Source organism: Salmo salar, unplaced genomic scaffold, assembly GCF_905237065.1.
Source record: "Salmo salar unplaced genomic scaffold, Ssal_v3.1, whole genome shotgun sequence".
Classification (NCBI taxonomy): domain Eukaryota; kingdom Metazoa; phylum Chordata; class Actinopteri; order Salmoniformes; family Salmonidae; genus Salmo; species Salmo salar.
In genome coordinates, this window is record NW_025549536.1 from 24498 (window position 1) to 50646 (window position 26149).

Here is a 26149-nt window from a genome sequence, read left to right on the forward strand (position 1 = left end):
CTAGTCATTTTTAATTTCCACTGTTTTGTTGGTTTGTAACATTTTGAGTTAAGTTAGCAGTGATTTTTACTAGTTGTTTGTAGTTTTTCACACCTGTTTACGCTACAGGCAGATGTTTTCTGCAGTTACTGTTGTGATTTAGCTAACTATCTTTAGCCAACCAGAGAGAGACTCTGATACCTAGCTAAGTCTGCTAGCTACACTGGCTAACAATAATGTTGACTGTATATGTTACATTTTAAACGTTTTTAAAAAAGGTGCCTCCACAGATAAGACACATTTGTTGCGTACTTTCATTTTGGAAAGAGTAACTAACTAACTTATTGCAAGTCAATTATAATAAAAGTATCTAACTAGTTACAATATAAAACTGGATAGTGCATGAACCACGTTAGAACAGAGGATGTTCATTGGCATGGCTTTCATTAACTTTTTGGACACATACTACAAAGTCTTGTTGCAAGTCACTAGGCTAATGTGGATTGTAGTTCTCTAACCAGCTATAGAACCTTGACGTATTGGTATATCTGTATTTAATATTAGTTTTCCGCTGCAAGGTGACCGTGTAAACATCTGTTCAAATAATCATGGACAATCTGGATTACATCTCATTCTCACATAAACCTAATTCAATTTGGGCTACATCTCATTCTCACACAAACCTAATTCAATCTGGACTACATCTCATTCTCACACAAACCTAATTCAATCTGGACTTCATCTCATTCTCACACAAACCTCATTCAATCTGGACTTCATCTCATTCTCACACAAACCTAATTCAATCTGGACTACATCTCATTCTCACATAAACCTAATTCAATCTGGACTACATCTCATTCTCACATAAACCTAATTCAATCTGGACTACATCCCACAAACCTCATTCAATCTGGACTTCATCTCATTCTCACACAAACCTAATTCAATCTGGACTACATCTCATTCTCACATAAACCTAATTCAATCTGGACTACATCTCATTCTCACATAAACCTAATTCAATCTGGACTACATCACACAAACCTCATTCAATCTGGACTACATCTCATTCTCACATAAACCTAATTCAATCTGGACTACATCTCATTCTCACACAAACCTTATTCACGGTTCTCTTTCTAGTAGGGAAGGCACGTTGAGGTCACTGTGTTGAACTACGGAAGGGAAGTCTCTCTCCCAGGAGTCATACCCATCATGTCTTTGCCTAGGCGTTGCCCAGTTTTTGATATAAAAGGTTTAAATTCACCTACGAGATGGCAAAGTAGACGACAGTTTATTCAAGCCTTTGGTAGAATCAGAGGGGATCCGGTGTGAAGGCGATTTATTTTGCTACTGCCGTTCAGTGAAGTAAGTGCACTTCATATTTTATATTTATTTATTTTATTTCACCTTTATTTAACCAGGTAGGTTAGTTGAGAGCAAGTTCTCATTTGCAACTGCGACCTGGCCAAGATAAAGCAAAGCAGTTCGACAACATACAACAACACAGAGTTACACATGGAGTAAAACAAACAGTCAATAATACAGTAGAAAAATAAGTCTATATACAGTGTGAGCAAATGAGGTAGGATAAGGGAGGTAAAGGCAATAAATAGGCCATAATGGCGAAGTAATTACAATATAGCAATTAAACACTGGGATGGTAGATGTGCTGAAGATGAATGTGCAAGTAGAGATACTGGGGTGCAAAGGAGCAAAATAAATAAATACAGTATGGGGATGAGGTAGTTGGATGGGCTGTTTACAGATGGGCTGTGTACAGGTGCAGTGATCTGTGAGCTGCTCTGACAGCTGGTGCTGAAAGCTAGTGAGGGAGATATGAGTCTCCAGCTTCAGTGATTTTTGCAGTTCGTTCCAGTCATTGGCAGCAGAGAACTGGAAGGAAAGGCGGCCAAAGGAGGTGTTGGCTTTGGGGGGGATGACCAGAGAGATATACCTGCTGGAGCGCGTGCTACGAGTGGGTGCTGCTATGGTGACCAGTGAGCTGAGATAAGGCGGAGCTTTACCTAGCAGAGACTTATAGATGACCTGGAGCCAGTGGGTCTGGCGACGAATATGTAGCGAGGGCCAGAGCGTACAGGTCGCAGTGGTGGGTAGTATATGGGGCTTTGGTGACAAAACGGATGGCACTGTGATAGACTGTATCCAGTTTGTTGAGTAGGGTATTGGAGGCTATTTTATAGATGACATCACCGAAGTCGAGGATCGGTAGGATGGTCAGTTTTACGAGGGTATGTTTCGCAGCATGAGTCAAGGATGCTTCGTTGCGATATAGGAAGCCGATTCTAGATTTAACTTTGGATTGGAGATGCTTAATGTGAGTCTGGAAGGAGAGTTTACAGTCTAACCAGACACCTAGGTATTTGTAGTTGTCCACATATTCTAAGTCAGAACCGTCCAGAGTAGTGATGCTGGACGGGCCGAGCAGGTGCAGGCAGCGATCGATTGAAGAGCATGCATTTAGTTTTACCTGCGTTTTAAGAGCAGTTGGAGGCCACGGAAGTAGAGTTGTATAGCATTGAAGCTCGTCTGGAGGTTAGTTAACACAGTGTCCAAAGAGGGGCCAGATGTATACAGAATTTAGTTGGCATAGATAGATAAACCTATTTCACAATAATAGTCTATCACCATGTACTTTGAAACTAGTGTTCATATACTATGGGATGTGAATGTTTTCAGTCTAGTCTGGGTTGTATTGAATTCAGTGGTTCCCAAATGGATCCCTATACCTTAAAATAGTCCACTACCTTGGACCAGGGCCCATAGGCTGGAATCCCAAATGACACACTATTCCCTATGTGAATTTGATAGTGGTAGTCACGTCTGAGTAGTATTGAGCAGTAATACTGTCCTACAGTAGGCTAGGCCCTCTCGCTCGCCATCTGGCAGCCATATTGGATGACGTGGAGGTAAAGAAAAAGCAGACTGAAAGTGGTTCAACTTTCATTCAACTGTTCTCAGAAATCACTGGTGTGTATTTTGGGGATCAGAAATCACTGGTGTGTTTTTTGGATCAGAAATCACTGGTGTGTTTTTGGATCAGAAATCACTGGTGTGTTTTTGGATCAGAAATCACTGGTGTGTTTTTTTTGGGGATCAGAAATCACTGGTGTGTGTTTTTTGGATCAGAAATCACTGGTGTGTTTTTTGGATCAGAAATCACTGGTGTGTTTTTGGATCAGAAATCACTGGTGTGTTTTTTGGGGATCAGAAATCACTGGTGTGTGTTTTTTGGGGATCAGAAATCACTGGTGTGTGTTTTTTGGGGATCAGAAATCACTGGTGTGTTTTTTGGATCAGAAATCACTGGTGTGTTTTTTGGATCAGAAATCACTGGTGTGTGTTTTGGATCAGAAATCACTGGTGTGTTTTTTGGATCAGAAATCACTGGTGTGTGTTTTTTTGGATCAGAAATCACTGGTGTGGTTTTTGGATCAGAAATCACTGGTGTGTGGTTTTTGGATCAGAAATCACTGGTGTGTTTTTTTTTGGATCAGAAATCACTGGTCTCAAGACAACATGGAGGAGGATAACTCAAGTTTGGACCTTGTTTTGTTGTTCAGAGACGTTTCAGTCTGTGAACAACAAGCTGCCTAAAGCAAGTTGTTGAATATGTTTATAGTGTTCTGGTTAGAGGTCACTACAGAGAGGAATAGATCCAGCTCTCAACCAAATGAAGGTAACATTTCTTCTCATTTGGTTGATGTTGAAACAGACAGCGGTTGTTGCGTCTGACTTGGTTATCTGCCCCCCGGCCGACTGTAAGGGTGTCGTAGTGCTGTAAGGGTGTCGTAGTGCTGTAAGGGTGTCGTAGTGCTGTAAGGGTGTCGTAGTGCTGTAGGGGCGTCGTAGTGCTGTAGGGGCGTCGTAGTGCTGTAGGGGCGTCGTAGTGCTGTAGGGGCGTCGTAGTGCTGTAGGGGCGTCGTAGTGCTGTAGGGGCGTCGTAGTGCTGTAGGGCGTCGTAGTGCTGTAGGGCGTCGTAGTACTGTAGGGGGGTTGTAGTACTGTAGGGGGTTGTAGTACTGTAGGGGGTTGTAGTACTGTAGGGGGTTGTAGGGGTGTTGTAGTTCTGTAGGGGTGTTGTGGTGTTGTAGGGGTGTTGTAGTACTGTAGGGGCGTTGTAGTGGTGTTGTAGGGGCGTTGTAGTGCTGTTGTAGGGTGTTGTAGTACTCTAGGGGTGTTGTAGTACTGTAGGGGCGTTGTAGTTCTGTAGGGGGTTGTAGTACTGTAGGGGGTTGTAGTACTGTAGGGGGTTGTACTACTGTAGGGGGGTTGTAGTACTGTAGGGGCGTTGTAGTACTGTAGGGGGGTTGTAGTACTGTAGGGGGTTGTAGTGCTGTAGGGGGTTGTAGTACTGTAGGGGTCCCGCCCCCACCAGGTGTACCCCTCCTGACCCTATCCCCCCCCCACCAGGTGTACCCCTCCTGTATTTCTGTCTGACCCTATCCCCGCCCCCACCAGGTGTACCCCTCCTGTATTTCTGTCTGACCCTATCCCCCGCCCCACCAGGTGTACCTCTCCTGTCCCTATCCCCGCCCCCACCAGGTGTACCCCTCCTGTATTTCTGTCTGACCCTATCCCCGCCCACCAGGTGTACCCCTCCTGTCCCTATCCCCGCCCACCAGGTGTACCCCTCCTGTATTTCTGTCTGACCCTATCCCCGCCCCACCAGGTGTACCCCTCCTGTATTTCTGTCTGACCCTATCCCGCCCCCCACCAGGTGTACCCCTCCTGTATTTCTGTCTGACCCTATCCCCGCCCACCAGGTGTACCCCTACTGTCCCTATCCCCGCCCACCAGGTGTACCCCTCCTGACCCTATCCCCGCCCCCACCAGGTGTACCCCTCCTGTATTTCTGTCTGACCCTATCCCCGCCCCCACCAGGTGTACCCCTCCTGTATTTCTGTCTGACCCTATCCCCGCCCCCACCAGGTGTACCCCTCCTGTATTTCTGTCTGTCCCTATCCCCGCCCCCACCAGGTGTACCCCTCCTGTATTTCTGTCTGACCCTATCCCCGCCCACCAGGTGTACCCCTCCTGACCCTATCCCCCCCACCAGGTGTACCCCTCCTGTATTTCTGTCTGACCCTATCCCCGCCCCACCAGGTGTACCCCTCCTGTCCCTATCCCCGCCCCCCCACCAGGTGTACCCCTCCTGTATTTCTGTCTGACCCTATCCCCGCCCACCAGGTGTACCCCTACTGACCCTATCCCCGCCCCCACCAGGTGTACCCCTCCTGACCCTATCCCCCCACCAGGTGTACCCCTCCTGTATTTCTGTCTGACCCTATCCCCGCCCCCCACCAGGTGTACCCCTCCTGTATTTCTGTCTGACCCTATCCCCGCCCACCACCAGGTGTACCCCTCCTGCTGTATGCCAACCGGCGGGACCTGCGGCTGGTGGATGCGGCTCACGGCAGGGCCAACGCCACGGTGGTGGTCGGCGGTCTGGAGGACGCCGCCGCCGTGGATTACGTATACGCCCAGGGATTGGTCTACTGGAGTGACGTCAGCGAGGAAGCCATCAAACGCACCACCTTCAACCAATCGGAGTCCGGCCCGGCGGCAGCGGCGGCATCCCAGACGGTGGTCGTATCGGGGTTGGCGTCCCCGGACGGCCTGGCCTGCGACTGGTTAGGCAGGAAGCTGTACTGGACGGACTCCGAGACCAATCGGATCGAGGTGGCCGAGTTGGACGGATCGTTACGGAGAGTTCTTTTCTGGCAGGATCTGGACCAGCCCCGAGCCATCTCTCTGGACCCGGGTAGAGGGTGAGTAGTACCTGACAACCTGTAGTAAAGTAGAGCTCAGTAGAACAACCTGGACCAGCCCCGAACCATCTCTCTGGACCCGGGTAGAGGGTGAGTACCTGACAACCTGTAGTAAACGTTAGGGGACAGTACAGGCTGGAGGACACTAGAACGTTAGGGGACAGTACAGGCCGGAGGACACTAGAACGTTAGGGGACAGTACAGGCTGGAGGACACTAGAACGTTAGGGGACAGTACAGGCCGGAGGACACTAGAACGTTAGGGGACAGTACAGGCCGGAGGACACTAGAACGTTAGGGGACAGTACAGGCCGGAGGACACTAGAACGTTAGGGGACAGTACAGGCCGGAGGACACTAGAACGTTAGGGGACAGTACAGGCCGGAGGACACTAGAACGTTAGGGGACAGTACAGGCCGGAGGACACTAGAACGTTAGGGGACAGTACAGGCCGGAGGACACTAGAACGTTAGGGGACAGTACAGGCTGGAGGACACTAGAACGTTAGGGGACAGTACAGGCCGGAGGACACTAGAACGTTAGGGGACAGTACAGGCTGGAGGACACTAGAACGTTAGGGGACAGTACAGGTTAATGGGGTCGTGAGGACTGATACAGCAGAACTACCAGGACCCACAGCTAGATGCTGTGTTAATGGGGTCGTGAGGACTGATACAGCAGAACTACCAGGACCCACAGCTAGATGCTGTGTTAATGGGGTCGTGAGGACTGATACAGCAGAACTACCAGGACCCACAGCTAGATGCTGTGTTAATGGGGTCGTGAGGACTGATACGGCAGAACTACCAGGACCCACAGCTAGATGCTGTGTTAATGGGGTCGTGAGGACTGATACAGCACAACTACCAGGACCCACAGCTAGATGCTGTGTTAATGGGGTCGTGAGGACTGATACAGCAGAACTACCAGGACCCACAGCTAGATGCTGTGTTAATGGGGTCGTGAGGACTGATACAGCAGAACTACCAGGACCCACAGCTAGATGCTGTGTTAATGGGGTCGTGAGGACTGATACGGCAGAACTACCAGGACCCACAGCTAGATGCTGTGTTAATGGGGTCGTGAGGACTGATACGGCAGAACTACCAGGACCCACAGCTAGATGCTGTGTTAATGGGGTCGTGAGGACTGATACAGCAGAACTACCAGGACCCACAGCTAGATGCTGTGTTAATGGGGTCGTGAGGACTGATACAGCAGAACTACCAGGACCCACAGCTAGATGCTGTGTTAATGGGGTCGTGAGGACTGATACAGCACAACTACCAGGACCCACAGCTAGATGCTGTGTTAATGGGGTCGTGAGGACTGATACAGCAGAACTACCAGGACCCACAGCTAGATGCTGTGTTAATGGGGTCGTGAGGACTGATACAGCAGAACTACCAGGACCCACAGCTAGATGCTGTGTTAATGGGGTCGTGAGGACTGATACGGCAGAACTACCAGGACCCACAGCTAGATGCTGTGTTAATGGGGTCGTGAGGACTGATACGGCAGAACTACCAGGACCCACAGCTAGATGCTGTGTTAATGGGGTCGTGAGGACTGATACAGCAGAACTACCAGGACCCACAGCTAGATGCTGTGTTAATGGGGTCGTGAGGACTGATACAGCAGAACTACCAGGACCCACAGCTAGATGCTGTGTTAATGGGGTCGTGAGGACTGATACGGCAGAACTACCAGGACCCACAGCTAGATGCTGTGTTAATGGGGTCGTGAGGACTGATACAGCAGAACTACCAGGACCCACAGCTAGATGCTGTGTTAATGGGGTCGTGAGGACTGATACAGCACAACTACCAGGACCCACAGCTAGATGCTGTGTTAATGGGGTCGTGAGGACTGATACGGCAGAACTACCAGGACCCACAGCTAGATGCTGTGTTAATGGGGTCGTGAGGACTGATACAGCAGAACTACCAGGACCCACAGCTAGATGCTGTGTTAATGGGGTCGTGAGGACTGATACGGCAGAACTACCAGGACCCACAGCTAGATGCTGTGTTAATGGGGTCGTGAGGACTGATACAGCAGAACTACCAGGACCCACAGCTAGATGCTGTGTTAATGGGGTCGTGAGGACTGATACAGCAGAACTACCAGGACCCACAGCTAGATGCTGTGTTAATGGGGTCGTGAGGACTGATACAGCAGAACTACCAGGACCCACAGCTAGATGCTGTGTTAATGGGGTCGTGAGGACTGATACGGCAGAACTACCAGGACCCACAGCTAGATGCTGTGTTAATGGGGTCGTGAGGACTGATACGGCAGAACTACCAGGACCCACAGCTAGATGCTGTGTTAATGGGGTCGTGAGGACTGATACGGCAGAACTACCAGGACCCACAGCTAGATGCTGTGTTAATGGGGTCGTGAGGACTGATACGGCAGAACTACCAGGACCCACAGCTAGATGCTGTGTTAATGGGGTCGTGAGGACTGATACAGCAGAACTACCAGGACCCACAGCTAGATGCTGTGTTAATGGGGTCGTGAGGACTGATACGGCAGAACTACCAGGACCCACAGCTAGATGCTGTGTTAATGGGGTCGTGAGGACTGATACGGCAGAACTACCAGGACCCACAGCTAGATGCTGTGTTAATGGGGTCGTGAGGACTGATACGGCAGAACTACCAGGACCCACAGCTAGATGCTGTGTTAATGGGGTCGTGAGGACTGATACGGCAGAACTACCAGGACCCACAGCTAGATGCTGTGTTAATGGGGTCGTGAGGACTGATACAGCAGAACTACCAGGACCCACAGCTAGATGCTGTGTTAATGGGGTCGTGAGGACTGATACGGCAGAACTACCAGGACCCACAGCTAGATGCTGTGTTAATGGGGTCGTGAGGACTGATACAGCAGAACTACCAGGACCCACAGCTAGATGCTGTGTTAATGGGGTCGTGAGGACTGATACGGCAGAACTACCAGGACCCACAGCTAGATGCTGTGTTAATGGGGTCGTGAGGACTGATACAGCAGAACTACCAGGACCCACAGCTAGATGCTGTGTTAATGGGGTCGTGAGGACTGATACAGCAGAACTACCAGGACCCACAGCTAGATGCTGTGTTAATGGGGTCGTGAGGACTGATACAGCAGAACTACCAGGACCCACAGCTAGATGCTGTGTTAATGGGGTCGTGAGGACTGATACGGCAGAACTACCAGGACCCACAGCTAGATGCTGTGTTAATGGGGTCGTGAGGACTGATACGGCAGAACTACCAGGACCCACAGCTAGATGCTGTGTTAATGGGGTCGTGAGGACTGATACGGCAGAACTACCAGGACCCACAGCTAGATGCTGTGTTAATGGGGTCGTGAGGACTGATACGGCAGAACTACCAGGACCCACAGCTAGATGCTGTGTTAATGGGGTCGTGAGGACTGATACGGCAGAACTACCAGGACCCACAGCTAGATGCTGTGTTAATGGGGTCGTGAGGACTGATACGGCAGAACTACCAGGACCCACAGCTAGATGCTGTGTTAATGGGGTCGTGAGGACTGATACGGCAGAACTACCAGGACCCACAGCTAGATGCTGTGTTAATGGGGTCGTGAGGACTGATACGGCAGAACTACCAGGACCCACAGCTAGATGCTGTGTTAATGGGGTCGTGAGGACTGATACAGCAGAACTACCAGGACCCACAGCTAGATGCTGTGTTAATGGGGTCGTGAGGACTGATACAGCACAACTACCAGGACCCACAGCTAGATGCTGTGTTAATGGGGTCGTGAGGACTGATACGGCAGAACTACCAGGACCCACAGCTAGATGCTGTGTTAATGGGGTCGTGAGGACATGTGTGCATTATCTGTTTGCACCTGGGGGTGCAGGAGTTAAACCCTGGTATGAACTGTGATTGGACGACTTGAATTAATAACAACGTGACCAGGTAGGAAGGGGGAGGAGTCTTCTCTGACATGGCGGACGGGGGAGGAGTCTTCTCTGTCATGGCGGAAGGGGGAGGGGTCTTCTCTGACATGGACGGAAGGAGGAGGGGTTAGTGACACGGTAGAGCGTCAGCGAATCGTCTGTGTCGTGGCGTTTCTGCTCTGAGGTCCAGATCTCGGGTCGACTTCAACAACAGAGGGAATGTTCACCAATCCTCTCTCTCGCTCTATTGGACGGAATGGAATCCTCTCTCTCGCTCTATTGGACGGAATGCAATCCTTCTTCCTGGTTGCTCTTAGTAACCTAAACATCACGATGGTAGTGTTGCTGTTGATCCCCTCGTCCGGATTTACACGGATATGTCTGTTCCTCGTCTAGATTTACACGGATATGTCTGTTCCTCGTCTGGATTTACACGGATATGTCTGTTCCTCGTCTGGATTTACACGGATATGTCTGTTCCTCGTCTGGATTTACACGGATATGTCTGTTCCTCGTCTAGATTTACACGGATATGTCTGTTCCTCGTCTGGATTTACACGGATATGTCTGTTCCTCGTCTGGATTTACACGGATATGTCTGTTCCTCGTCCGGATTTACACGGATATGTCTGTTCCTCGTCTAGATTTACACGGATATGTCTGTTCCTCGTCTAGATTTACACCGATATGTCTGTTCCTCGTCTAGATTTACACGGATATGTCTGTTCCTCGTCCGGATTTACACGGATATGTCTTTTCCTCGTCTAGATTTACACGGATATGTCTGTTCCTCGTCCGGATTTACACGGATATGTCTGTTCCTCGTCTGGATTTACACGGATATGTCTGTTCCTCGTCTGGATTTACACGGATATGTCTGTTCCTCGTCCGGATTTACACGGATATGTCTGTTCCTCGTCTAGATTTACACGGATATGTCTGTTCCTCGTCCGGATTTACACGGATATGTCTGTTCCTCGTCCGGATTTACACGGATATGTCTGTACCTCGTCTAGATTTACACGGATATGTCTGTTCCTCGTCCGGATTTACACGGATATGTCTGTTCCTCGTCTAGATTTACACGGATATGTCTGTTCCTCGTCCGGATTTACACGGATATGTCTGTTCCTCGTCTGGATTTACACGGATATGTCTGTTCCTCGTCTAGATTTACACGGATATGTCTGTACCTCGTCTAGATTTACACGGATATGTCTGTTCCACGTCCGGATTTACACGGATATGTCTGTTCCTCGTCTAGATTTACACGGATATGTCTGTTCCTCGTCCGGATTTACACGGATATGTCTGTTCCTCGTCTGGATTTACACGGATATGTCTGTTCCTCGTCTAGATTTACACGGATATGTCTGTTCCTCGTCCGGATTTACACGGATATGTCTGTTCCTCGTCTGGATTTACACGGATATGTCTGTTCCTCGTCCGGATTTACACGGATATGTCTGTTCCTCGTCCGGATTTACACGGATATGTCTGTTCCTCGTCTAGATTTACACGGATATGTCTGTTCCTCGTCTAGATTTACACGGGGCTAATATGTTGCTTAGAGATTTACTGTCTACTGGACAGTTTACTCTGTTCTGGTCAGTGGACACGGCTGTAAACACTTTGTTTACTCTGTTCTGGTCCAGTGGACACGGCTGTAAACACTTTGTTTACTCTGTTCTGGTCCAGTGGACACGGCTGTAAACACTTTGTTTACTCTGTTCTGGTCCAGTGGACACGGCTGTAAACACTTTGTTTACTCTGTTCTGGTCCAGTGGACACGGCTGTAAACACTTTGTTTACTCTGTTCTGGTCCAGTGGACACGGCTGTTTACACTGTTTGTTTACATTTCTCCAGTCTGTGCTCTGTGGTGAGTGGATGAAATAGGTTTGTCTCTTTCCGTCGTTCGGCGAGCCATCTGGGACAGACACTAATCTCTGTCACATACATTTAGGTGGGTCACATAGTTTCCATTTTGAATCAGCTGCTTGTCAAATCTCCAACTCAAATAAGTCTTTGTTCAGCTGAGATGAGCTGCAGTCGAAGTCGGAAGTTTACATCCACTCAGGTTGGAGTCATTAAAACTGGTTTTTCAACCACTCCACAAATTTCTTGTTAAACAAACTATAGTTTTGGCAAGTCGGTTAGGACATCTACTTTGTGTGTGACACAAGTCATTTTTCCAACAATTGTTTACAGACAGATTATTTCACTTATAATTCACTGTATCACAATTCCAGTGGGTCAGAAGTTTACATACACTAAGTTTGACTGTGCCTTTAAACAGCTTGGAAAATTCCAGAAAATGATGTCATGGCTTTAGAAGCTTCTGATAGGCTAATTTTATATCCACTGTAAAACGAGTCCTATATCGACATAACCTGAAAGGCCGCTCTGCAAGGAAGAAGCCACTGCTCCAAAACCGCCATAAAAAAAAGCCAGACTACGGTTTGCAACTGCACATGGGGACAAAGATCGTACTTTTTGGAGAAATGTCCTCTGGTCTGATGAAACAAAAATAGAACTGTTTGGCCATAATGACCATCGTTATGTTTGGAGGAAAAAGGGGGAGGCTTGCAAGCCGAAGAACACCATCCCAACCGTGAAGCACGGGGTGGCAGCATCATGTTGTGGGGGTGCTTTGGTAGGATCTGGACCATCCTGTATTGTCCAGGCTGTATTTAGGGCGTTATATTGGTAGGAGCTGGGCCATCCTGTATTGTCCAGGCTGTATTTAGGGCGTTATATTGGTAGGATCTGGACCAGCCTGTATTGTCCAGGCTGTATTTAGGGCGTTATATTGGTAGGATCTGGACCAGCCTGTATTGTCCAGGCTGTATTTAGGGCGTTATATTGGTAGGATCTGGACCAGCCTGTATTGTCCAGGCTGTATTTAGGGCTTAAAATTGAACAGGGTGCGAGGGCCAGTCCCCCCCTGAACAGGGTGCGAGGTCCCCCCTGAACAGGGTGCGAGGTCCAGTCCCCCCTGAACAGGGTGGTAGGGCTTCAGTCCCCCCTGAACAGGGTGCGAGGTCCAGTCCCCCCTGAACAGGGTGAGAGGTCCAGTCCCCCCTGAACAGGGTGGTAGGGCTTCAGTCCCCCCTGAACAGGGTGCGAGGTCCAGTCCCCCCTGAACAGGGTGGTAGGGCTTCAGTCCCCCCTGAACAGGGTGCGAGGTCCAGTCCCCCTGAACAGGGTGGTAGGGCTTCAGTCCCCCTGAACAGGGTGCGAGGTCCCCGGTCCCCCTGAACAGGGTGGTAGGGCTTCAGTCCCCCCTGAACAGGGTGCGAGGGCTCCGGTCCCCCCTGAACAGGGTGCGAGGGCTCCAGTCCCCCCTGAACAGGGTGCGAGGTCCCCGGTCCCCCCTGAACAGGGTGCGAGGGCTCCAGTCCCCCCTGAACAGGGTGTGAGGGCTCCAGTCCCCCCTGAACAGGGTGAGAGGTCCAGTCCCCCCTGAACAGGGTGGTAGGGCTCCGGTCCCCCCTGAACAGGGTGGTAGGGCTCCGGTCCCCCCTGAACAGGGTGGGAGGGCTTCAGTCCCCCCTGAACAGGGTGGTGGGACTTCAGTCCCCCCTGAACAGGGTGGTAGGGCTCCAGTCCCCCCTGAACAGGGTGGTAGGGCTCCAGTCCCCCCTGAACAGGGTGGTAGGGCTCCGGTCCCCCCTGAACAGGGTGGGAAGGCTTCAGTCCCCCTGAACGGGGTGGGAGGGCTCCGGTCCCCCCCGGCCCCTGGTTTAGCAGGATGGTTAAGGTGGAAACGTAGCGCTGTGATGGGTTTAGCAGGAGGGTTAAGGTGGAAACGTAGCGCTGGGATGGGTTTAGCAGGAGGGTTAAGGTGGAAACGTAGCGCTGTGATGGGTTTAGCAGGAGGGTTAAGGTGGAAACGTAGCGCTGGGATGGGTTTAGCAGGAGGGTTAAGGAGGAAACGTAGCGCTGGGATGGGTTTAGCAGGAGGGTTAAGGTGGAAACGTAGCGCTGTGATGGGTTTAGCAGGAGGGTTAAGGAGGAAACGTAGCGCTGGGATGGGTTTAGCAGGAGGGTTAAGGTGGAAACGTAGCGCTGTGATGGGTTTAGCAGGAGGGTTAAGGTGGAAACGTAGCGCTGGGATGGGTTTAGCAGGAGGGTTAAGGTGGAAACGTAGCGCTGGGATGGGTTTAGCAGGAGGGTTAAGGTGGAAACGTAGCGCTGTGATGGGTTTAGCAGGAGGGTTAAGGTGGAAACGTAGCGCTGGGATGGGTTTAGCAGGAGGGTTAAGGAGGAAACGTAGCGCTGGGATGGGTTTAGCAGGAGGGTTAAGGTGGAAACGTAGCGCTGTGATGGGTTTAGCAGGAGGGTTAAGGTGGAAACGTAGCGCTGTGATGGGTTTAGCAGGAGGGTTAAGGAGGAAACGTAGCGCTGGGATGGGTTTAGCAGGAGGGTTAAGGTGGAAACGTAGCGCTGGGATGGGTTTAGCAGGAGGGTTAAGGTGGAAACGTAGCGCTGTGATGGGTTTAGCAGGAGGGTTAAGGTGGAAACGTAGCGCTGGGATGGGTTTAGCAGGAGGGTTAAGGTGGAAACGTAGCGCTCGGATGGGTTTAGCAGGAGGGTTAAGGAGGAAACGTAGCGCTGGGATGGGTTTAGCAGGAGGGTTAAGGTGGAAACGTAGCGCTGGGATGGGTTTAGCAGGAGGGTTAAGGTGGAAACGTAGCGCTGGGATGGGTTTAGCAGGAGGGTTAAGGTGGAAACGTAGCGCTGTGATGGGTTTAGCAGGAGGGTTAAGGTGGAAACGTAGCGCTGTGATGGGTTTAGCAGGAGGGTTAAGGTGGAAACGTAGCGCTGGGATGGGTTTAGCAGGAGGGTTAAGGTGGAAACGTAGCGCTGGGATGGGTTTAGCAGGAGGGTTAAGGTGGAAACGTAGCGCTGTGATGGGTTTAGCAGGAGGGTTAAGGTGGAAACGTAGCGCTGGGATGGGTTTAGCAGGAGGGTTAAGGAGGAAACGTAGCGCTGGGATGGGTTTAGCAGGAGGGTTAAGGTGGAAACGTAGCGCTGTGATGGGTTTAGCAGGAGGGTTAAGGTGGAAACGTAGCGCTGTGATGGGTTTAGCAGGAGGGTTAAGGAGGAAACGTAGCGCTGGGATGGGTTTAGCAGGAGGGTTAAGGTGGAAACGTAGCGCTGGGATGGGTTTAGCAGGAGGGTTAAGGTGGAAACGTAGCGCTGTGATGGGTTTAGCAGGAGGGTTAAGGTGGAAACGTAGCGCTGGGATGGGTTTAGCAGGAGGGTTAAGGTGGAAACGTAGCGCTGTGATGGGTTTAGCAGGAGGGTTAAGGTGGAAACGTAGCGCTGTGATGGGTTTAGCAGGAGGGTTAAGGTGGAAACGTAGCGCTGGGATGGGTTTAGCAGGAGGGTTAAGGTGGAAACGTAGCGCTGGGATGGGTTTAGCAGGAGGGTTAAGGTGGAAACGTAGCGCTGGGATGGGTTTAGCAGGAGGGTTAAGGTGGAAACGTAGCGCTGGGATGGGTTTAGCAGGAGGGTTAAGGTGGAAACGTAGCGCTGGGATGGGTTTAGCAGGAGGGTTAAGGTGGAAACGTAGCGCTGGGATGGGTTTAGCAGGAGGGTTAAGGAGGAAACGTAGCGCTGTGATGGGTTTAGCAGGAGGGTTAAGGTGGAAACGTAGCAGGATGGTTAAGGAGGAAACGTAGCGCTGGGATGGGTTTAGCAGGAGGGTTAAGGTGGAAACGTAGCGCTGTGATGGGTTTAGCAGGAGGGTTAAGGAGGAAACGTAGCGCTGGGATGGGTTTAGCAGGAGGGTTAAGGAGGAAACGTAGCGCTGGGATGGGTTTAGCAGGAGGGTTAAGGAGGAAACGTAGCGCTGTGATGGGTTTAGCAGGAGGGTTAAGGTGGAAACGTAGCGCTGTGATGGGTTTAGCAGGAGGGTTAAGGTGGAAACGTAGCGCTGGGATGGGTTTAGCAGGAGGGTTAAGGTGGAAACGTAGCGCTGGGATGGGTTTAGCAGGAGGGTTAAGGTGGAAACGTAGCGCTGTGATGGGTTTAGCAGGAGGGTTAAGGTGGAAACGTAGCGCTGGGATGGGTTTAGCAGGAGGGTTAAGGTGGAAACGTAGCGCTGGGATGGGTTTAGCAGGAGGGTTAAGGTGGAAACGTAGCGCTGTGATGGGTTTAGCAGGAGGGTTAAGGTGTCCCCCCTCCTCCTCTCTGTGTCCCCCCCTCCTCCTCCTCCTCCTCCTCCTCCTCCTCTCTGTGTCCCCCCCCTCCTCCTCCTCCTCCTCTCTGTGTCCCCCCCCCTACCAGAGGGAGGTATAGGAGTCCTTTATCTTCTAAGTTACTGGCAGCTATTAACACAGGGTAACAGCCAAGCCACGTTGGCATGCAGTGTGTTGGGGGGGGGGGGGTCTGGCCCTGCGTGTGGCGGCCCGGCCCTGCGTGTGGCGGCCCGGCCCTGCGTGTAAAAACAGCTCCCAGCCAGGCGGTGTTGCTGCCTGACGGTAAAAACAGCTCCCAGCCAGGCGGTGTTGCTGCCTGACGGTAAAAACAGCTCCCAGCCAGGCGGTGTTGCTGCCTGACGGTAAAAACAGCTCCCAGCCAGGCGGTGTTGCTGCCTGACGGTAAAAACAGCTCCCAGCCAGGCGGTGTTGCTGCCTGACGGTAAAAACAGCTCCCCAGCCAGGCGGTGTTGCTGCCTGACGGTAAAAACAGCTCCCAGCCAGGCGGTGTTGCTGCCTGACGGTAAAAACAGCTCCCAGCCAGGCGGTGTTGCTGCCTGACGGTAAAAACAGCTCCCAGCCAGGCGGTGTTGCTGCCTGACGGTAAAAACAGCTCCCAGCCAGGCGGTGTTGCTGCCTGGCTCAGTCCGAGACACGGACCGAGTTACGGGTCAGAGTTGGTGGGAACTTTTTACTAACACGTTCTCCTCTGCAGGTACATGTACTGGACGGACTGGGGCGAGGTCCCTAAGATTGAGCGAGCGGGGATGGACGGTACAAGCAGAGCCATGATCATTGATAAGGAGATCTACTGGCCCAACGGGCTCACGCTGGACTACAGCCGGGAGAAACTGTACTGGGCGGACGCCAAGTTCAACTTCATACATCGCTCCAATCTGGATGGCACTGGGAGGTACAGTAACCAGCCAACCAATCACTATGGAGCCTCTAACCCCCCTTCCTGTCTCTATGGAGCCTCTAACCCCCTCCCTTCCTCTAACCCCCTCCCTGTCTCTATGGAGCCTCTAACCCCCCCTTTCTGTCTCTATGGAGCCTCTAACCCCCCTTTCCTGTCTCTATGGAGCCTCTAACCCCCCTTTCCTGACTCTATGGAGCCTCTAACCCCCCCTTCCTGTCTCTATGGAGCCTCTAACCCCCCTTCCTGTCTCTATGGAGCCTCTAACCCCCCCTTCCTGTCTCTATGGAGCCTCTAACCCCCCCTTCCTGTCTCTATGGGGCCTCTAACCCCCCTTTCCTGACTCTATGGAGCCTCTAACCCCCCCCTTCCTGTCTCTATGGAGCCTCTAACCCCCCCTTCCTGTCTCTATGGAGCCTCTAACCCCCCCTTCCTGTCTCTATGGGGCCTCTAACCCCCCTTTCCTGACTCTATGGAGCCTCTAACCCCCCTTTCCTGACTCTATGGAGCCTCTAACCCCCCTTTCCTGACTCTATGGAGCCTCTAACCCCCCTTCCTGACTCTATGGAGCCTCTAACCCCCCTTCCTGTCTCTATGGAGCCTCTAACCCCCCTTTCCTGACTCTATGGAGCCTCTAACCCCCCTTCCTGACTCTATGGAGCCTCTAACCCCCCTTCCTGTCTCTATGGAGCCTCTAAACCCCCTTTCCTGACTCTATGGAGCCTCTAACCCCCCTTCCTGTCTCTATGGAGCCTCTAACCCCTCCCTTCCTCTAACCCCCATTTCCTGTCTCTATGGAGCCTCTAACCCCCCTTTCCTGACTCTATGGAGCCTCTAAACCCCCTTCCTGTCTCTATGGAGCCTCTAACCCCTCCCTTCCTCTAACCCCCTTTCCTGTCTCTATGGAGCCTCTAACCCCCCCTTTCCTGTCTCTATGGAGCCTCTAACCCCCCTTTCCTGACTCTATGGAGCCTCTAACCCCCCTTCCTGTCTCTATGGAGCCTCTAACCCCCTCCTTCCTCTAACCCCCCTTTCATGTCTCTATGGAGCCTCTAACCCCCTTTCCTGACTCTATGGAGCCTCTAACCCCCCCTTCCTGTCTCTATGGAGCCTCTAACCCCTCCCTTCCTCTAACCCCCTTTCCTGTCTCTATGGAGCCTCTAACCCCCCTTTCCTGTCTCTATGGAGCCTCTAATCCCCCTTTTCTGTCTCTATGGAGCCTCTAACCCCCCCTTTCCTGTCTCTATGGAGCCTCTAACCCCCTCCCTTCCTCTAACCCCTCCCTTCCTCTAACCCCCTCCCTGCTCTATGGAGCCTCTAACCCCCCCTTCCTGTCTCTATGGAGCCTCTAACCCCCCCTTCCTGCCTCCATGGAGCCTCTAATCCCCTCCCTGTCTCTATGGAGCCTCTAACCCCCTTCCCTTCCTCTAACCCCCTCCCTGTCTCTATGGAGCCTCTAACCCCCCTCCCTGTCTCTATGGAGCCTCTATCCCCCTCCCTGTCTCTATGGAGCCTCTAACCTCCCTCCCTGTCTCTATGGAGCCTCTAACCCCCCTTTCCTGGCTCTATGGAGCCTCTAACCCCCCTCCCTTCCTCTAACCCCCCTCCCTGTCTCTATGGAGCCTCTAACCCCCTCCCTGTCTCTATGGAGCCTCTAACCCCCTCCCTTCTCTATGGAGCCTCTAACCCCCCCTCCCTGTCTCTATGGAGCCTCTAACCCCCCTCCCTGTCTCTATGGAGCCTCTAACCCCCCTCCCTTCCTCTAACCCCCCTCCCTGTCTCTATGGAGCCTCTAACCCCCCTCCCTTCCTCTAACCCCCCTCCCTGTCTCTATGGAGCCTCTACATGCTGTCTGTTTGCTCTGTCTCTCCAGGGAGGACTACTCCTACCACAGTACTAAACTAGTGTCTCTGTCTCTCTGTCTCTCCAGGGGAGGACTACTCCTACCACAGTACTAAACTAGTGTCTCTGTCTCTCCAGGGAGGACTACTCCTACCACAGTACTAAACTAGTGTCTCTGTCTCTCCAGGGAGGACTACTCCTACCACAGTACTAAACTAGTGTCTCTGTCTCTCTGTCTCTCCAGGGAGGACTACTCCTACCACAGTACTAAACTAGTGTCTCTGTCTCTCTGTCTCTCCAGGGAGGACTACTCCTACCACAGTACTAAACTAGTGTCTCTGTCTCTCTGTCTCTCCAGGGAGGACTACTCCTACCACAGTACTAAACTAGTGTCTCTGTCTCTCTGTCTCTCCAGGGAGGACTACTCCTACCACAGTACTAAACTAGTGTCTCTGTCTCTCTGTCTCTCCAGGGAGGACTACTCCTACCACAGTACTAAACTAGTGTCTCTGTCTCTCTGTCTCTCCAGGGAGGACTACTCCTACCACAGTACTAAACTAGTGTCTCTGTATCTCCAGGGAGGACTACTCCTACCACAGTACTAAACTAGTGTCTGTCTCTCCAGGGAGAACTACTCCTACCACAGTACTAAACTAGTGTCTCTGTCTCTCCAGGGAGGACTACTCCTACCACAGTACTAAACTAGTGTCTCTGTCTCTCCAGGGAGGACTACTCCTACCACAGTACTAAACTAGTGTCTCTGTCTCTCCAGGGAGGACTACTCCTACCACAGTACTAAACTAGTGTCTCTGTCTCTCCAGGGAGGACTACTCCTACCACAGTACTAAACTAGTGTCTCTGTCTCTCTGTCTCTCCAGGGAGGACTACTCCTACCACAGTACTAAACTAGTGTCTCTGTCTCTCCAGGGAGGACTACTCCTACCACAGTACTAAACTAGTGTCTCTGTCTCTCCAGGGAGGACTACTCCTACCACAGTACTAAACTAGTGTCTCTGTATCTCTGTCTCTCCAGGGAGGACTACTCCTACCACAGTACTAAACTAGTGTCTCTGTCTCTCCAGGGAGGACTACTCCTACCACAGTACTAAACTAGTGTCTCTGTCTCTCCAGGGAGGACTACTCCTACCACAGTACTAAACTAGTCTCTCTGTCTCTCCAGGGAGGACTACTCCTACCACAGTACTAAACTAGTGTCTCTGTATCTCCAGGGAGGACTACTCCTACCACAGTACTAAACTAGTGTCTCTCTGTCTCTCCAGGGAGGACTACTCCTACCACAGTACTAAACTAGTGTCTCTGTCTCTCTGTCTCTCCAGGGAGGACTACTCCTACCACAGTACTAAACTAGTGTCTCTGTATCTCCAGGGAGGACTACTCCTACCACAGTACTAAACTAGTGTCTCTGTCTCTCCAGGGAGGACTACTCCTACCACAGTACTAAACTAGTGTCTCTGTCTCTCCAGGGAGGACTACTCCTACCACAGTACTAAACTAGTGTCTGTCTCTCCAGGGAGGACTACTCCTACCACAGTACTAAACTAGTGTCTCTGTCTCTCCAGGGAGGACTACTCCTACCACAGTACTAAACTAGTGTCTCTGTCTCTCTGTCTGTCCAGGGAGGACTACTCCTACCACAGTACTAAACTAGTGTCTCTGTCTCTCTGTCTCTCCAGGGAGGACTACTCCTACCACAGTACTAAACTAGTGTCTCTGTCTCTCCAGGGAGGACTACTCCTACCACAGTACTAAACTAGTGTCTCTGTCTCTCTGTCTGTCCAGGGAGGACTACTCCTACCACAGTACTAAACTAGTGTCTCTGTCTCTCTGTCTCTCCAGGGAGGACTACTCCTACCACAGTACTAAACTAGTGTCTCTGTCTCTCTGTATCTCCAGGGAGGACTACTCCTACCACAGTACTAAACTAGTGTCTCTGTCTCTCTGTCTCTCCAGGGAGGACTACTCCTACCACAGTACTAAACTAGTGTCTCTCTGTCTCTCCAGGGAGGACTACTCCTACCACAGTACTAAACTAGTGTCTCTGTCTCTCCAGGGAGGACTACTCCTACCACAGTACTAAACTAGTGTCTCTGTCTCTCCAGGGAGGACTACTCCTACCACAGTACTAAACTAGTGTCTCTGTCTCTCCAGGGAGGACTACTCCTACCACAGTACTAAACTAGTGTCTCTGTCTCTCCAGGGAGGACTACTCCTACCACAGTACTAAACTAGTGTCTCTGTCTCTCTGTCTCTCCAGGGAGGACTACTCCTACCACAGTACTAAACTAGTGTCTCTGTCTCTCCAGGGAGGACTACTCCTACCACAGTACTAAACTAGTGTCTCTGTCTCTCCAGGGAGGACTACTCCTACCACAGTACTAAACTAGTGTCTGTCTCTCCAGGGAGGACTACTCCTACCACAGTACTAAACTAGTGTCTCTGTCTCTCTGTCTCTCCAGGGAGGACTACTCCTACCACAGTACTAAACTAGTGTCTCTGTCTCTCCAGGGAGGACTACTCCTACCACAGTACTAAACTAGTGTCTCTGTCTCTCCAGGGAGGACTACTCCTACCACAGTACTAAACTAGTGTCTCTGTCTCTCCAGGGAGGACTACTCCTACCACAGTACTAAACTAGTGTCTCTGTCTCTCTGTCTCTCCAGGGAGAACTACTCCTACCACAGTACTAAACTAGTGTCTCTGTCTCTCTGTCTCTCCAGGGAGGACTACTCCTACCACAGTACTAAACTAGTGTCTCTGTATCTCCAGGGAGGACTACTCCTACCACAGTACTAAACTAGTGTCTCTGTCTCTCTGTCTCTCCAGGGAGGACTACTCCTACCACAGTACTAAACTAGTGTCTCTGTCTCTCCAGGGAGGACTACTCCTACCACAGTACTAAACTAGTGTCTCTGTCTCTCCAGGGAGGACTACTCCTACCACAGTACTAAACTAGTGTCTCTGTCTCTCTGTCTCTCCAGGGAGGACTACTCCTACCACAGTACTAAACTAGTGTCTCTGTCTCTCCAGGGAGGACTACTCCTACCACAGTACTAAACTAGTGTCTCTGTCTCTCCAGGGAGGACTACTCCTACCACAGTACTAAACTAGTGTCTCTCTGTCTCTCCAGGGAGGACTACTCCTACCACAGTACTAAACTAGTGTCTCTGTCTCTCCAGGGAGGACTACTCCTACCACAGTACTAAACTAGTGTCTCTGTCTCTCCAGGGAGGACTACTCCTACCACAGTACTAAACTAGTGTCTCTGTCTCTCCAGGGAGGACTACTCCTACCACAGTACTAAACTAGTGTCTCTGTCTCTCCAGGGAGGACTACTCCTACCACAGTACTAAACTAGTGTCTCTGTATCTCCAGGGAGGACTACTCCTACCACAGTACTAAACTAGTGTCTCTGTCTCTCTGTCTCTCCAGGGAGGACTACTCCTACCACAGTACTAAACTAGTGTCTCTGTCTCTCCAGGGAGGACTACTCCTACCACAGTACTAAACTAGTGTCTCTGTCTCTCCAGGGAGGACTACTCCTACCACAGTACTAAACTAGTGTCTCTGTCTCTCCAGGGAGGACTACTCCTACCACAGTACTAAACTAGTGTCTCTGTCTCTCTGTCTCTCCAGGGAGGACTACTCCTACCACAGTACTAAACTAGTGTCTCTGTATCTCCAGGGAGGACTACTCCTACCACAGTACTAAACTAGTGTCTCTGTCTCTCCAGGGAGGACTACTCCTACCACAGTACTAAACTAGTGTCTCTGTCTCTCTGTCTCTCCAGGGAGGACTACTCCTACCACAGTACTAAACTAGTGTCTCTCTGTCTCTCCAGGGAGGACTACTCCTACCACAGTACTAAACTAGTGTCTCTGTCTCTCTGTCTCTCCAGGGAGGACTACTCCTACCACAGTACTAAACTAGTGTCTCTGTCTCTCCAGGGAGGACTACTCCTACCACAGTACTAAACTAGTGTCTCTGTCTCTCCAGGGAGGACTACTCCTACCACAGTACTAAACTAGTGTCTCTGTCTCTCTGTCTCTCCAGGGAGGACTACTCCTACCACAGTACTAAACTAGTGTCTCTGTCTCTGTCTCTCCAGGGAGGACTACTCCTACCACAGTACTAAACTAGTGTCTCTGTCTCTCTGTCTCTCCAGGGAGGACTACTCCTACCACAGTACTAAACTAGTGTCTCTGTCTCTCTGTATCTCCAGGGAGGACTACTCCTACCACAGTACTAAACTAGTGTCTCTGTCTCTCCAGGGAGGACTACTCCTACCACAGTACTAAACTAGTGTCTCTGTCTCTCTGTCTCTCCAGGGAGGACTACTCCTACCACAGTACTAAACTAGTGTCTCTGTCTCTCCAGGGAGGACTACTCCTACCACAGTACTAAACTAGTGTCTCTGTCTCTCCAGGGAGGACTACTCCTACCACAGTACTAAACTAGTGTCTCTGTCTCTCCAGGGAGGACTACTCCTACCACAGTACTAAACTAGTGTCTCTGTCTCTCTGTATCTCCAGGGAGGACTACTCCTACCACAGTACTAAACTAGTGTCTCTGTCTCTCTGTCTCTCCAGGGAGGACTACTCCTACCACAGTACTAAACTAGTGTCTCTGTCTCTCCAGGGAGGACTACTCCTACCACAGTACTAAACTAGTCTCTCTGTCTCTCCAGGGAGGACTACTCCTACCACAGTACTAAACTAGTGTCTCTGTCTCTCCAGGGAGGACTACTCCTACCACAGTACTAAACTAGTGTCTCTGTCTCTCCAGGGAGGACTACTCCTACCACAGTACTAAACTAGTGTCTCTGTCTCTCTGTCTCTCCAGGGAGGACTACTCCTACCACAGTACTAAACTAGTGTCTCTGTCTCTCTGTCTCTCCAGGGAGGACTACTCCTACCACAGTACTAAACTAGTGTCTCTGTCTCTCCAGGGAGGACTACTCCTACCACAGTACTAAACTAGTGTCTCTCTGTCTCTCCAGGGAGGACTACTCCTACCACAGGACTAAACTAGTGTCTCTCTGTCTCTCCAGGGAGGACTACTCCTACCACAGTACTAAACTAGTGTCTCTGTCTCTCCAGGGAGGACTACTCCTACCACAGTACTAAACTAGTGTCTCTGTATCTCTGTCTCTCCAGGGAGGACTACTCCTACCACAGTACTAAACTAGTGTCTCTGTCTCTCCAGGGAGGACTACTCCTACCACAGTACTAAACTAGTGTCTCTGTCTCTCCAGGGAGGACTACTCCTACCACAGTACTAAACTAGTGTCTCTGTCTCTCCAGGGAGGACTACTCCTACCACAGTACTAAACTAGTGTCTCTGTCTCTCCAGGGAGGACTACTCCTACCACAGTACTAAACTAGTGTCTCTGTCTCTCCAGGGAGGACTACTCCTACCACAGTACTAAACTAGTGTCTCTGTCTCTCCAGGGAGGACTACTCCTACCACAGTACTAAACTAGTGTCTCTGTCTCTCCAGGGAGGACTACTCCTACCACAGTACTAAACTAGTGTCTCTGTCTCTCTGTCTCTCCAGGGAGGACTACTCCTACCACAGTACTAAACTAGTGTCTCTGTCTCTCCAGGGAGGACTACTCCTACCACAGTACTAAACTAGTGTCTCTGTCTCTCCAGGGAGGACTACTCCTACCACAGTACTAAACTAGTGTCTCTGTCTCTCCAGGGAGGACTACTCCTACCACAGTACTAAACTAGTGTCTCTGTATCTCCAGGGAGGACTACTCCTACCACAGTACTAAACTAGTGTCTCTCTGTCTCTCCAGGGAGGACTACTCCTACCACAGTACTAAACTAGTGTCTCTGTCTCTCTGTCTCTCCAGGGAGGTGGTGGTGAAGGGAGACCTCCCTCACCCCTTCGCTCTGACGCTGTACGAGGAGACTCTGTTCTGGACCGACTGGAACACTCATTCCATCCACTCGTGTCAGAAGGAGACCGGAGAAGATCGGAGGAAGGTCCACTCGGACATCTTCTCTCCCATGGACATACACGTCTACAGCCAGACGAGACAACCTCTACGTGAGAACACACAGCCAATCGCTGGTCCCCACTCACCGTGAATGACCTGGCTCCTCTCCCAATCAGAATATAGAATGATCAGGGCCCCTCCTCTCTGTGATCGGCTAGCTATGTCTAAGGACAGTAGATCTATGATCGGCTATCTAGGTCTAGGACAATAGATCTATGATCTGTTAGCTAGGTCTAGGACAATAGATCTATGATCGACTAGCTAGGTCTATGATCGACTAGCTAGGTTTAGGGCAATAGATCTATGATCTTTTAGCTAGGTCTAGGACAATAGATCTATGATCTGTTAGCTAGGTCTAGGACAGTAGATCTATGATCGGCTAGCTAGGTCTAGGACAATAGATCTATGATCGGCTAGCTAGGTCTAGGACAATAGATCTATGATCGGCTATCTAGGTCTAGGACAATAGATCTATGATCGACTAGCTAGGTCTATGATCGACTAGCTAGGTTTAGGGCAATAGATCTATGATCTGTTAGCTAGGTCTAGGACAATAGATCTATGATCTGTTAGCTAGGTCTAGGACAATAGATCTATGATCTGTTAGCTAGGTCTAGGACAATAGATCTATGATCGACTAGCTAGGTCTATGATCGACTAGCTAGGTTTAGGGCAATAGATCTATGATCTGTTAGCTAGGTCTAGGACAATAGATCTATGATCTGTTAGCTAGGTCTAGGACAATAGATCTGTTAGCTAGGTCTAGGACAATAGATCTATGATCTGTTAGCTAGGTCTATGATCGACTAGCTAGGTTTAGGGCAATAGATCTATGATCTGTTAGCTAGGTCTAGGACAATAGATCTGTTAGCTCGGTCTAGGACAGTAGATCTATGATCGGCTAGCTAGGTCTAGGACAATAGATATATGATCTGTTAGCTTGGTCTAGGACAATAGATCTATGATCAGCTAGCTAGGTCTAGGACAATAGATCTATGATCGGCTAGCTAGGTCTAGGACAATTGATCTGCTTGCTAGGTCTAGGACAATAGATCTATGATCGGCTAGCTAGGTCTAGGGTAATATATCTATGATCGGCTAGCTAGGTCTAGGGTAATATATCTATGATCGGCTAGCTAGGTCTAAGGACAATAGATGTATGATCGACTAGCTAGGTCTAGGACAATAGATCTATGATCTGTTAGTTAGGTCTAGGACAATAGATCTGTTAGCTAGGTCTAGGACAATAGATCTATGATCGGCTAGCTAGGTCTAGGTTAATAGATCTATGATCGGCTAGCTAGGTCTAAGGACAATAGATCTATGATCTGTTAGCTAGGTCTAGGACAATAGATATATGATCTGTTAGCTAGGTCTAGGACAATTGATCTGCTTGCTAGGTCTAGGACAATAGATCTATGATCGGCTAGCTAGGTCTAGGGTAATATATCTATGATCGG

The 26149-nt window shown here is 50.5% G+C and overlaps 1 protein-coding gene across 1 annotated transcript in view; it reads left to right on the forward strand.

Moving 5' to 3' along the window:
• The window catches only part of LOC106595994 (low-density lipoprotein receptor-related protein 6), a 98764-nt gene that overhangs the window by 1044 nt on the left and 71571 nt on the right, over window positions 1-26149 (forward strand). Inside the window, 3 exon segments of the mRNA XM_045713399.1 lie at window positions 5360-5774; window positions 16621-16818; window positions 24543-24739. Coding sequence (XP_045569355.1) covers window positions 5360-5774; window positions 16621-16818; window positions 24543-24739 — 810 coding nt within the window.